The sequence below is a fragment of the Cyprinus carpio genome, chromosome A13 (genome assembly GCF_018340385.1).
Source record: "Cyprinus carpio isolate SPL01 chromosome A13, ASM1834038v1, whole genome shotgun sequence".
Classification (NCBI taxonomy): domain Eukaryota; kingdom Metazoa; phylum Chordata; class Actinopteri; order Cypriniformes; family Cyprinidae; genus Cyprinus; species Cyprinus carpio.
In genome coordinates, this window is record NC_056584.1 from 12,082,897 (window position 1) to 12,097,489 (window position 14,593).

The 14,593-nt window shown below is 34.2% G+C and overlaps 1 protein-coding gene and 1 pseudogene across 1 annotated transcript; one reads left to right on the forward strand and one right to left on the reverse strand.

Moving 5' to 3' along the window:
• Nucleotides 1-1,891: 1,891 nt before the first annotated feature.
• On the forward strand, nucleotides 1,892-6,031 carry LOC109106648 (annotated as a pseudogene).
• Nucleotides 6,032-6,340: 309 nt separating this feature from the next.
• LOC109106286 (hyaluronan-binding protein 2-like) lies at nucleotides 6,341-13,824 on the reverse strand. Its single transcript, XM_042768823.1, has 14 exons — nucleotides 13,664-13,824; nucleotides 13,220-13,337; nucleotides 13,045-13,131; nucleotides 12,410-12,517; nucleotides 12,216-12,332; nucleotides 11,890-12,003; nucleotides 10,932-11,103; nucleotides 10,587-10,681; nucleotides 10,265-10,384; nucleotides 8,311-8,602; nucleotides 7,666-7,806; nucleotides 7,140-7,276; nucleotides 6,906-7,051; nucleotides 6,341-6,803 (listed from the first exon to the last, which is right to left on the reverse strand). Exons 1-14 carry the CDS (start codon nucleotides 13,721-13,723, stop codon nucleotides 6,639-6,641), a joined length of 1,872 nt encoding a protein of 623 aa, XP_042624757.1. The 5' UTR covers nucleotides 13,724-13,824; the 3' UTR covers nucleotides 6,341-6,638.
• Between the last annotated feature and the right edge of the window lie 769 nt (nucleotides 13,825-14,593).

Consider the following 14,593-nt stretch of genomic DNA (forward strand, 5'->3'; position numbering starts at 1 on the left):
ATAGAGTTAGAAGCGTACAGAGTTGGTGTCGCTATAGAGTTAGAAGCGATGATGTGCGACAAATGAGTCGCTATAGAAATCACACACTTTAATGGTTGCATACGAAATAACACGAGAGCCAACGCAAACGCTGTGTGACGTAAAATAAAACTTCATCATGTTTTAAAGAAGAGTGGCTTGATTAAGTGGGGGGAAACAACGGATGATGAGCACAGAACGGTAACAAAACTCAGTCACACACGGGTGTATAATGCAGACTCTAAATAGGATACTACAGAGTTGGTGTCGCTATAGAGTTAGAAGCGCAGCACTTATAATGCAGACTCGAATGTTTAGGTTTAGTATATATTAATTAATAAGTTTAATGTTTATTTGGCTTCAAAAAGGGATTTTTTTCATATATTAACCTATATTATATTGTTATATAACTGTTCAGATTTTATTAGAATTTCTTGGTAACACAGCCCTGTAAAATGCTTCAAAAATTCTCTGGTAACCTAAAATGTGCATTAAGTTACATCAAGGGTCAAATCAAATATAAATACCACATTTAAGTTAAAAGTTTCACACTTTTTTTGTGTGTGCGCTGTTCAGGTCTGGTATAAAGACCTGTTTTTGCTCAGGTGGCCGAAATGTCTGCCCAATAGAGAAAAGTTTTGCTCAGCAAGAAAAAAAAAATAGAGGGAACATTGCCTGTCCGCACACTTTTAGATTAATGAAAACCTGAGCAGTGGATAAAATCTATAGAGAACTAATATGAAATGAGATATAACCTAGGCTCAAATTTCTCATATGGTGCAAAAGAGCAATGTTATACAAAATGAAAAAAATAAATATATAAATGAATAAATAAATGTATTTACATTTCCTAACATTTTTAACCAGTATCTTCTATTTTATGTATTTAAAATATTATTTATTTAATACATTTTTAAAAATGTATTTGTATAATATGTATAAATCAATGATACTACTAACAAAAGAAAGCAAACTATTGTATTATTTATTTAATTATTTATTTACTTAAATTTGTACAATGTACTATTTTGCAAACTAATGATAGTATTATTGAGACAGGAATGCAAACAACTGTTTGTTTGTTTCATCTAAATCTATTTGTACAATATACAATTGTGCAAACTGATATTAGTATTGCACAGATTATTTCTTTTTTTATTTGTACAGTATAGCCTACTACTGTACAAACAAATGGTACTACTGAGAAAGGAAAGCAAATTGTACAATTTATTTATTTAGTTAGTTATTTTTGCATATTTTAAAATGTATTTTGTACAAAATATTATTCTACAAACTAATGATACATTTGAAAAATGAATGCATTAATGTATTTGTGCACAATACTATTCTATAAACTACGGAATGCAAAATGTTGTACAAACTGTTAGTGTTACAGGGATGGTTTTATGTATCATGGATTGTCAGTATGACGTCTTCATCTTTATCAACATCTTTAGCATCATCATCATCATGAGAACTGTTTTGTGTCATAAATCTTGTAAACTAGTAGCAAATCTTCTGATTCTTCCCAGATGTCCAGCCTTGTGCATGCTCTGCTGCCATCTGGTGGATTCATCTGTGAGTGGAGGGGAAAGTTAAAGATTTTTACTATTTTTGTTCAATTGTACGTTTTTATTCTTCTGTTCACTCGTTCTGTTCTCTTCATGTCACTGCTCTGAATCATAGGCCATCCTGCATGCTACTTCATGAAGGCTGTAACTGACCTGCATTTCCCAGAATGCATTTGCACTTTGTTTCACTGTGAGTAACATTAATAGCCACATTGGAGAAAGTATACACAGGCTGTATTACAGAGTCTGATTGTTATGAATCTGCATGGGACAATGTCTCACTATCCACTTCTTTAAATACCACCTCTAAAAATGGCCTGGAGAGGAAGTGGTATGTGAGTGTCCTGTCAGAGCATTGACAGATGCATCACAGCGACAAGTCAAGGTGAATGCCATTTATCTCTGGCAGGATCGTGCCACTGTGACCCACCCATGTGATCTGCTTTCACTATTAGTGAAGCATGAGCTCCTTAAAATCTCGCCTGCTGGAACATCTACATAGTTGCAAATTACCCCCTAAGGATTTGTGAAAGCAACATAAGGACCGTCTCTCAGTCTAACAACTCAGTCCAGCAAGGTGACATGAAAGCTCAGTGTCAGGTAAGTTTTGGTCTCTCTTTTTTTAATCCTACAAATGTCAACGTTTGCCTGAATTTTCATGCAGGTTTTGTATGTTTGTCTTTTGTTTTCTCAACGAGACATGCAAAAAAATAACCAGGATGATCTCATGAGACAAAGGGAAGTGATCAGATGCAGACTGAAGAAACTAAATGGCAAGCAAAATGAAATCAAAGTGAGTCTAGCATGTAAAATCAAGCTATGCTTCTTATAAAATATGCTACAAAAATTTAATTATTGAGCTCGTTTTACAAGATAAATCTAGATTACTAGAAAACTAGTCTTTCTACTTCAATATTTATTGTCATTTTTCTGTAATTATTTGTGGAATATACTAGCAATTTCTGAATGAAAACGTTTTCAAAGTAAATCCTAAACCAAATTTTTAAAAGTATATTATTTACAAGTTTGTTTTATTTTAAGATATTTATATACAGTAAGTATATGGCCATTTTAAGGTCTGTATTTACACTAGTGTTGAAAAGTTCGGGTCAGTTAGGATTTTTATTTATTTATTTATTTATTTATTTATTTATTCATTCATTCATTCATTCATTCATTTAGAAATAAATTATTTTATTCAGCAAGTGTGCATTATATTGATCAAAAGTGACTAAAGGTATTTTTGATGTTACAATATTTTTTTTTTTGTATTGTTACAAATTCTGTTTTAAATAAATGCCGTTTGTTTATTAAAGATTCAGGAAAAATTTACCATGGTTTTTTACAAAAATATTAAGCAACAAAAATTAAGAACCAAATTAAGTTTATTAGAATGATTTCTAAAGGATCATGTCATGTGACACTGAAGGCTGGAGTAGACATCACAGGAATAAAAGACAAATTCAAATATATTCAAATATAAAACTTGCTAATTTTCTCATTATTTCTACTGTATTTTTATCAAATAAATGCAGCTTTAGAGAGCATAACAGACTTCTTTCAAATGCAATAAAAAATTGACTTAAGAAAATTTGCAACATTTGAATTTAGGAAAAAGAAATACAAATAATCTTTATTTTAATGGATTACCCAATTGAGTCTAACCATTTCCTCATCTTCCTCAGTCAAAGTCCTCTGCGATGAGAGAAAGGATAATGAAGAAGTATGAAGAGATGCGGAGAGTTCTGGAGGAGGACTGTAGGTTCACTCTGTCCCTGTTGGAGGAGTTGTGGGGGAGGATTGTGGGTTAGTTTTGTGACTGTCATTGAGACAAACAGTGTCCTCCTCAGAGACATTGAGGTTCAGCTGAATGAAGGCATGACGGACAGTGACATACATACAGCCTGGTGACAGGGGTGAGCCTTTTATAAGAAGAACAATTGGTAAGACAGGTGAATTGTCATGGACTCTTTTTGTTTATATTTGTTTTACCTTAATCTACCATGGATGGTATGGGCTGTCATTATACAAAAATATCATGACCGGATCAATAAATTAAATGACCAACAATACATGGTGACACCTACAATCCCTGCAACATAATACATTCTCACTATTCATTTCTGTGTCTCTCTTCATAGGTCACAATATATGAGGACAGGTTATGTATATTTAGAACCGCACTTAAGAGAGATTGTTTTGTCACCATGTCAAGCATGCTAGCTTTCTAAACACAACGAAATCTGAAATGACTCATCCGCAAAGGCATTATTGTTGTAGAGATCATGTTTGCCAGCATCCAGTCATGTTTAGAAATTATTTAATGTGCTGTTATGAACACTGTTTTAGCTTACTGGAACAAACATTCTTAAACTCCCTGTTGGAGAAAGACTGTTTTCATCCTATAGCTGGATGGGCTCATTGAGTTTACATGCACAAAAATATAGATTCCAGTTAATATTCCAGTTTCTAAAAATCTGTATACTACATCTGAAATAAAGCATCTCTGTAATAATCAGAATTTTGGGTCATTTTTTAGAAACCTTACACTCATTATTTTCTGTAACTGAACAATATTTTTATCTGCATACACTGTATTGTTCAAAGTACATTTTTTAAGAAATTAAAACTTCATTAAGCAAAAGCGGCAGTAAGACATATTACAAAATATTTCTATTTCAAATAACAGCTGTTTTTAAATGTTCTGTTCTTCAAAAAAATCATTATTTAAAAAAAAAATGTATCAAGCTTTCCACAAAAATACTCTTTCAAAATTAATGATAATGTTTCTTGAGCATCAAAGGCCTAGTGGTTAGAGAGTTTTATGTTCTGTTCTTCAAAAAAATCATACCACGACTGAGGGTTCGGAGCAAGGCATAAAGGCATATGCAAGGAGCATAAATGGCTGCCCACTGCTACGGGTGTGTGTTCATGGTGTGTGTTTGTTCACTGCTGTGTGTGTGCACTTTGGATGGGTTAAATGGGTGAGCACGAATTCTGAGTATGGGTCACCATACTTGGCTGTATGTCACGTCATATTAGAATGATCATGTGACACTGACAACTGATGAAGAGTAATGGCTACTGAAAATTTAGCTTTGCCTTAAATTCTACAGTTACTAACCTTAATTTCAATATAACCATCAACCTTTTATATAGAGGACAGGTGTTATCTGTGAGCTGACTTACTTTCTGTTGGCAGGGTGCTGGAATTGTTAACAGCGACAGATCCAGGTCTCATAAAACTTGATGAGGCCAAGTCAGATCAGCTACTGGGCCTCACCAACAATTTACTACTGTTTATCCGCTCACAGATCCCAGTTGCTAAGAGGCTGCTGAAGAGCTGTGAGTAACTGTCAATGGCACAGTAACAAATTGTTGATCTTTTGCATGAACAATTTGCAGCAAATGAATGATACTTTTTTTTAGATAACTGACAAACAAATTACAGTAGAGTTCCCTATTCTTTCAAATATATAAACCATGAGGGGACATTAATACAGAATCCACTTTTTTGTAATTAAACTTATTTTAACTAAAGCGTCATGTTTGTAGAATGCCTTGTCATGCACAAGACACGACAAATGATGTGAGACACAACACCAAAGATGTCCATTTAGCATGTTTACGTAGAAAACCAATGGAAAAGTAGCACAGTGGAATGGAAAAACGCATTCTGTGTGAACTGTGTGTCTAGTTTTGAACCTATCTTCATTTTGCAGATTCCTCAGAAGTGGTCCTGGACCCTTCCACTGCCCATCCCAAGCTGATTATTTCATCTGAAGGGGACTGTGCCACTTTCACAGATGTATGGCAAGATTTCCCTGAGCATGACAGACGTTTTGACACCACCCTTAACGTCTTGAGCATCCAGTGCTGGGATTCTGGACGTCATTATTGGGAGATAGATGTGAGTGGAAAGATCTATTGGGAACTGGGTCTCACTTACCCATCCATCTCAAGAAAAGGCCAAAAGGAGGACTGCTGGTTGGGCCGGCATGCTGAATCTTGGTGTCTGGAGTATTTTGATGGAGACTACAATGCCTGGCATGGAGGTACTGCTCATCCATTACCCATTTCCACCTGCTTCCATCGGATAGGTATATTCTGCAGCTTTCCTGGAGGTCTGGTGACATTTTTAGGGGTGGATACCATGACACCACTGTACTCATTCTGTGCTGGGACATTTACAGACTCTCTACACCTGGCTCTTTGTCCAGGTCATGATCTTCAGGGGACAAACTCGAAGCCTATTAAGATCTGTCGATCCTAATCATCTTTGAAACTCATACCCCTTACTTAAATGCATATTGTAGCATTTAGAAGATAAAGTAGGCCTCCCTAGCACAGGGTTGTTTGATTTCAATCTGACTTTGTGTAGATTAGATTTGTTAGTTTGTATTTCCACATGTAAAAAGAAAAATTTATGAATAATATTAAATTTTTTGTAGCGCAACAGTTGATTCAACTCCACTGCAAACCTTCGACAAATGTGATTTCATTCATCAACAGTTAGAAGAATCAGCACATCAACGTGGTGGAATAATAGATATGCAAATACATATGCATGACATATGTACACTATCTTTCAAAACATTGGGGTCATCAAGAACTTTTAATGTTTTTTAAATGTTTTTGAAAGAACACTCTTATGCTCACCAAGGCTACATTTATTTGGCAAAAATACAGTAAAACAGTAATATTGTGAAATATTATTACAATTAAAAAAAATTATATTTTAATATATTTTAAAATGTATTTTATTCCTGTGATGGCAAATTTGATTTCAGGATCATTACTCCAGCCTTCAGTGTCACATGATCCTTCACAAATCATTCTATTATGATGATTTCAGCTCAAGAAACATTTTTTATTATTACCAATGTTGTAAACAGTTACTGCTTAATATTATGTGGAAACTGAGACACATTTGTTTCAGAAGTCTTTCAGAAACTCTACAATGCAAATGTGTACAAAGCACTACTGGTAGATCAGAGTACACAACAGAAAACACTGTGTGTAATCCATGGCTAATCTTTCATGGACATGCTACTGTGTCCCACCAATTTTTTCATTGATCCAATCCAAATATTTAAGGACTCTGGTATAGACACCGGGCTTGTTCTTCTCTCCACAGCCGTCTCCCCAGCTCACTATACCATAGATATAGTGTGTTTGATTTCTCATACAGGTTAAAGGCCCACCAGAGTCACCCTGTCAGAAAGAGAGATGACTGTTAATATCATTATTGTTACAGCAGAACGATCTGCTTTTAATGTTAGTAAACAACATCATACAGTTAAAATGATGACACACCTGACAGGAGTCCACTCCTCCTTTGAGATAGCCAGCGCAAAACATGCCATCATCCAGCAGAGAAGAATATACTTTATTGCTTGAACAAACCTCCTGAGATATCAGCAAAACCTGTGCATCAAGCAAATGCACAGAGCCATACTCTGCTACAGACAGGAAAGAAAAGAGAACAGATTCAGTCCTTTCATAGATGAACGTTCAACACAGATCCAGAAATAGACTATGGATACATACACGTGTCTGTGGCTCCCCATCCAGAAATGCTGCATTCTGTTCCATCTGCAAAAGGTTCCTTGGGCAAGCAGACAGCCTTCACAAACTGAGTTTCCTTAGCACATTCTCCATTAGTAGCTTTCAGTTTTAATAGAGCTGCACCACAAGAAAGAATAAAAAATAGAAATAGATGAAAATAAGTATAGACTTGAAGTAATTTGCTGAGATTAACAACATGGAATATCAACAATAATGTGAACCATATAAACATTTTATTTTGAAGTTTTGATCATTTGCTGATTTTATCCAGGGGTTTCTCCCGTCTTGTTGTGTTTTTCTGGAAATTTTGTCGAAATGAATCCTACAGCAGGCTAACACTCAAAATAGTGCACAATAAGGTGATGGGGTCAATTTTGGCCACAGCTATTCAATTCCAAACAAAAATAAATGTAAAAAAAAAAAAAAAAAAAAAAAAACATTAATTAAATCTATCTATGAATGTGATTGTAATTATGTTTGTGTTTGTGAATGTATATGTTTATATTGTATATCATTGTAGACGTTGTCAGTGGTTTCCTTGAACTTCTCATGGATGATGGTGCCCTCCACCAGTACAGTCTGATCTGTTTGATCCTTCTGCATCAGATTTAGTCCTCCCAATATAACTCTGTAGTCTTGATTTTTATTACTGTACACACGTCAAAAGAAAATAAAACCAAGCTATGGTTAATTTAGTTTTAATGTGAAAATATATTGTTAGGAGACTTTTTTTCCAGATTATTAACAGCAAAGAATTGTGGAAGATTATTGAAATAATGCGGATAAGAAGTCAAATTTAATATTAAAAGCTCAAATTCAATAAGTTAAATGTGGTGACATATAAACTGATCCAGTTAACAGTGATCACGGATTGAAAAAGCAATGTCATGATGAGTTTACACAATCCTCATCTACTGTGTGATTTTGAGAAAACACACATATCATCATATATATTACACATATTATCTCAATTGAAATTAACATATAATAATAATTAGAACTGCATGTAAGATTCAAATCTTACCATAGGTACCATTCCAGATCTAACCATTAGGCTATACTATCCGTAATCTTTGTTTGCTTAATACCTTAATCCATTTCTTGTATCTTTATTTTTCTGTGTTCATTATGTTCTTTAATACTTTATACTTACATACAGTGGGCGGCGGTCAACACCCAACAAGGCTTGATAAGGGTGCCTCCACAGATGTGTCTGTACTGTTGGATGGATCCTTTAGGCTTAACCTGTATGGATACTTGCCATGGATGGGCTCCAGGAATAGCTTTAAGACCCCCGTAAATCCGGTTAATTTGTTTTTTCGGATTAGGTTTTCCACAGGTAAGAAAACTCTTTGTTGAAGTGTCCTTCGTAGGTAATGGGGTTGGTGGGACAGGAGTAGTGGCTAATTGGGCTGAACTGGTGCTCTCTGGGGTTATGCTACCATCTGGTGTTCAATAAACAAGAAGTTAATATTAAGTAACTTAAATTTTAGACGTAATATTGGCAATTAAGGCTGGAATACACTACATGACTTTTGCCCTGATTTGCAGTCGGGGGGAGTCAAGTTGCTGAAAGTTGGAAGGACAGTTGTTTTTGGGCAGTTGGAGTTGACCGATTTCAAAGAAAATGCATAGTATTAAGTATATATGTGATTTATTTATTTATTTTTAGCTTAAATGCATCTGTCCAGCCAGAAGATATCAAAAGCACATATTTTTTTCAAAGGTCTCATTCTGCCTGAGTTTGTTGTGTTCAAAAACTTGAAGGTCTGATAATGTCCAGTCTTCTCTGTAACTAATTACAAAGTCGTCAAGTGTATAATTCCTAGTGTTTTACAATACACAGTTGTGTTGTGTATTCCAGCCTGTACTTTGTATATTTTTGCTTCGCCACCAAAATAGTTCAAAACAAAACCACAGCAGAATCCACATTCGTAAGTCTCAGAGTAACACACAGCAGTGGCACTGAATGAAGGCCACATTTCACCAAATGTTTAAAGTCACTCATAAAGACATTACACGTAACGCAAGTTACGTAACCAGATTACTTTTTTTTAAGTACCAAGTTAAGTAATGCACTACTTTTTAACTTACAAAAAAATATCTGAGTTACTTTGTTTTCCCATTTATTGACTAACAGCTCTTCTGTCCCCATGTTGCAGTTGAGAGTGATTGTTTTTTTTTTTTTTGTGTTTTTTTTTTTTTTTGTTTTTGTTGTTTTGTTTTTTTTTTGTGATTTAGATGTGTTGTGCACTACTGGGCCACCGTAGGTTTACTTTAGTTCTAGACTAAATGTGAAAATGTGTTTACTCATCTCACTTGTACAAAATCAGATTCAGTTTTCCTCAAAAAAAAAAACAGTGAAATGCAAACTCAGAATACAACGCAAACCTGCAATAATTAAATGTTAAATAACACAAATATCCTTTATTAAAACCGATTAAAAATATTTGATGCTGACCTTCTATGATCCAATTCAACCATACCAATAAGAAATAAATAAATAAAACATTGCTGAAGAGTGTTGAACTTCTCCCGCATCCTATTCTTCATGCAATCCAGAATGGCAGCACAAATATTGAGCTGCGCCCTCTACAGTACAGACACGAATTTACATTTCCTTCAGCCCAACTTTTTGGTACATTTGCCAAAAATATAACCTTTTTTATATTAGAAACAAACAAACAAACAACCCCAGCCCAGAAAAAGTAACGTAACATGTTAAAAAGTATAAAAGGTAATGCAATAAGTTACTTTGAGTAATGCAATATTGTTATGCATTACTTTAAAAAGTAACTTTCCCCAATGCTGTTTGTCACCACCTACCTGCAGAAAGAGTAAGTGAAAACTCCATCCACTCTTACATAGACAACTGGAGTGATACAAACAGTGAAAAGTCCTAGTGCTATTGGACTGTATAAGTACTCTTGGACCGTCTCTCAGCAAATTAAATTCAAAATGTGTTACTATTAAATTTTGAATGATTGTTTTTGTAAAGTCAGTGGCAAATTCTTTAAATATGCTTTTGGTTTAAAATTTCAGTGGAACACAGCTGGATTATAAACTACGCTAATGCATTGTCTTTAATTTTACCAGACAAGTCTTACCTGTTGTAGTTGGTATATTTGGTTGAAAAGTAGTTACAAATGGTGGAATACTGTCTGTGAATGCAATAGTGGTGGGTCGAGCTTTAGCAGTGGTGGGCACCATTTTTGTGGTAGTGGTTGCTGTAGAAAAATTGCGAAAAATGTGAGTAACAGCTGAATTTGTGGCAAAACTGAAATTGAATGCAGGTTTAGTAATGTTAGCTCATGCAATTTAATATATCTGCTGGGTCAGAGCTACTGTATGTTGGTGTTGTTGGGTTAGAGCTCTTGACTTAAAAATATCATATTATAAACCCCACTGTGTCTTTATCATCAATCTTACCAGGTGTGGGACATTTTCTGACATTACAGTAATCCCATCGAAGTCTTCTGTTCTTCTTTATAAAGCACCATGGCTTCTTATCTCCATCAGGGTTTCTGTAATACAGAAATGTGTAGGATTTGCAGTCGAGTTGGGGGTTACAATGATTATGATATTATGATTATGTAAGTGTGTTTTTTGAATGTTTGCACATATGATGGAGTCCAAAAGCCTGAGACAACATTAAATCTGTAAATTAACAAAGTTTTAGGATTTTGAAAAATGTAAACTTAAGAATGTAGGCTACTACTTCTAAGTAAATAATTAAATATATATTCTCAGGCTTTTTTTGTGTGTGTTTTTAACCTGCAGAAGTTATGCGGTCCCAGGCCTTCACTAGATGCAAATGCCGCTGCAGGAAAAGATCCTTTATCCAGAACAAACTCAGAGTTCCAGTCGAGACACTCATCCCCTTCTTCTGTCTCGGACACCTTCCCTCTGTATGACTGTCCATCCCCCTCATAGCAGTCATCAGGGTCTGAGGATACAGTCACAGAGTATGATTGTGTGTTCATGTTGTTCTCATGTTACAAGAAAATCATAAAAAAAGAAATAATATTACAGAAAAGAACCTTTGAAAACCTCATGACAATGTGTCAAAATAAAGTTCAGATTCATGCGTTGGTATGACCCAATGAAAACCATGTTATTCATGAGTAAAAAATGTATGATATTAAAAAAAATTATGAATGTGTATGAAACAACATGTATGAAAAATGTGAACATTTTGACATTGAAAATTCTCACAATAAAAATGTAGCTTACATTAATAACAAAAATATGTCATTATTTTAACTCAATAGATACAGGGCTTGGCATCTTTTAAGTCATTGATAAATTTTTGTCACTTTTTAAATAAAAGTTACATTTCTAAAAAACTTTTCTAAGACACTTTTTAAACATGCAGTTTGTTTCTTAAATAGCTTTCTTTGTCATTAACCCATTTACCAAAGATTTATAGAAATGTGCATAATGTTAACTGAAAAAAAAGAATTAATCAATAAACTAATAAAAAAACATTAATTATAAATATTAAAATATATATTTAAAAATACAACACATTTTTCCCAGTAACAGGCTGCATGTAACATTTTCTAGTTGTTATTTATGTATAAAGCACCAAAAGAATAATAAAAAAGACAAGATGTTTTCTTCTTCACTAACATGTATTGCATTTCTGAAATATGTTGTAAATTCAGAATCATTTATACACAGATATTAATCCAAGGAGAGAAATACAGCCTCTCTGTAATTATATACTCACCGACTTGACAATATTGCCCTCTGAAACCATCCGGACAAATGCATTCAAAATCATCATCATCTTCATCAACACATTTGCCATTATTCTGACAAGGGTTTGGATCACATGGAGCAACTAGTCAAAAAGACATAAATCATGAATCAACAAGTAGGCCTAAACAACCCATTTATCTCCATTATTTAGAAATCCGATTTAGTTGTAGACCAGTTTTACTCTTTTTTTTTTTTTTTTTGTCTGCGCATTCTAGAATCAAATCTGAAATGTTAGCATCTGTTTGTTAAGAAACAGTGGCTTGTGCAGAATGAGTTCAGTGCTGTACGTCTTACTTGTTTTGCAGTTTGGTGGTGCAAATGGTGGAATACACTTGCACTTATAGTAGGGAGGAGATAGGGTCAGAAGACAAAGTCCTGCCCCACAGGTTCCCCTCTTACAAACCCTTTTCCCTAAAACAAACATTATGCTTTTCAAAATGACTTCAGTGATGTATATAAATGTGAAACAGTGTGAAGTGAGCTCATACCTCTCTCGCACCTTCTACCTACAAACTGCTTGGGGCATTTGCATTTGAAATGATTTCTCTTTTCATCACACACCCCTCCATTCAGGCATGGATTTGGACTGCATTTTCCTGAATAACCAAAAGGGCGAAATGTTTATTGGCTTTTAGTTTAGTTGAATTCAGTAATGTTTATATCATTGCATTTTGGTTTGTGTATTGGGCTGTAAATGGATTCTTGACTTTTTATATATTTGAACTCGGGTTGGTCTTTTTATTATAATGTAAAATAGGGTTTATTGTTTTGTTTTTGGTTTAAAATAAATGTTTTCTACTTTAAAATGTGATTTATTCCAGTCATGGCACCGCTAAATTTTCAGCAGCCATTACTTCAGTCTTCAGTGTCAAATGATCTTTCAGAAATCATTCTAATGTGCTGATTTGGTGTTTAAGAAACATGTCTTAATTTTATTAATGATGAAAGCAGTTGCTGCTTAATATTTTTGTGGAAACTGTGACTCTTTTTTCTTGATTCTTTGATTATAGAAAACTCAAAAGAACAGCATTTGTTTGAAATTGAAGTATTTTTTTTAACATTATAAATAAGCTTTAACTGTCACTTTTGATTAGTTTAATGTGTCCTTGAGAATGAATCATACCTCTGAGACTTTGAAGCTCAAACAGCCAATCGTTTGCATCGTCGTCATCATCAGAGTCATCTGATCTGCCAAACTCAGCCTTCAGGCCTGATATTTTTGTTGCAAATAGAACATTAGCAAAGACATTTAAAAGATGCATATGTATTATATTTCAGCCCAAAATATAAACACTTACGCTCCAATCTTTCTTTGCCTCTTTTTCCATGATGTTTACCATGCCTCCCATCTTTGCCATGCTCATGTTTAGCATGTTCAACATGCTTATTGTGTTTATCATGTTTGTCTTTGTTCAACTAATTGAGAGGTGAGAAACTTGCTCAGAGAAAAACATTAATTTATCAAGATCAGATCATTGTGATTCAAGTCTAACATTCATTAGCCATTCAGTCATTAGACAATATGACAAAAGCTATTACTATATATTCAGTCAAATGTTTGACTTTGAACATTCTTTGACCAAGTAAAAAACAAAACATAATACAGCATCACAATTCTTCCAATCCAGAATTCATCCAGAATTTTCAGAATAATACACGTCTCATGCTAACAACTGAGTGATCTTATTGTAAGGTAATGATTCTGTATAATGATACATCCAGTATATATTGTTCATACACACCTGTGCAGGGATAATGACAGCACAGAGAAAGAGGAGCAGCAGCCACGGCTTGAGATTCATGCTGGCCGTCGGTCTCTGGAGGAGTGACACACAGCAGATCTGCTCGAAATCTTACCCGGGGTATAAGGTCAGTGTCCTGTGAGTGTGTGTGTGGGTGAGTGTGTGTGTGTGTCTATACAAATGTGTGTGAGGGGTTATCATGTATACATACATGTGTGGGTCTGTGTAATGGACAAAAGTCAAACCACTTATGGATTTCAAAAGACTTATCTTCAGTTTAACTGTACTTGATTGCATCAAGTAAATTTTTTTGGTCATCACATCCCTCATACCAGTATCAATGCTTCTTTAATATTTCAAAATATGTGAAAATGTGACTGTGGCATTACAAAGTGATGCTGAATAATTAAATAAGTCGCAATCATTTCAACAAAAAGTCCTACAGAGAATGTTACTGTATTAACAGATAGGCTTCCAGTTCACAGATCATATTGACAAAGCAGGATACTGTTTGTTTCATTGCAGACTTTGTCCAAAGGGTAGATTGTGAGAGGTCATACTTGCAGCATTATATATAAATCAAAAGGTAAAAGGCTAAAACTATAATATGAATATATTAAAGACCTGTGGCCAATACTTTTTTCTTAAAGAAAGAAAGAAAAATAAATAAATAAATGCATAGGTCTTCAATATTGCAGTTCCACTTGTAGTAATTTAAATTATCTGGTAGTTAGGGTAATAATGCAGACAATGTCCAAAGGTAATAAATAAATAAATGAATAAATAAATAAATAAACCTTCAGCAGCAACAACAACAACAAACACCTGGAAAGCATTGTGTGAGACTAAATATAAATGAAGACTAAATTTCATGACAGTAATTTCTGAAATAAAGAGACATTGAATGCAAGTGAGTGAAAAAGGTTAGAA

Coding starts and splice junctions, on each gene's coding strand:
- LOC109106286 (XM_042768823.1), bottom strand. CDS start 13,723: ATGAATCTCAAGCCGTGGCTGCTGCTCCTCTTTCTCTGTGCTGTCATT. Junction 13,132..13,219: donor AGGCAAAGAAAGATTGGAGC/GTAAGTGTTTAT, acceptor CAAAAATATCAG/GCCTGAAGGCTGAGTTTGGC. Junction 8,603..10,264: donor AAATATACCAACTACAACAG/GTAAGACTTGTC, acceptor ATTGAACACCAG/ATGGTAGCATAACCCCAGAG.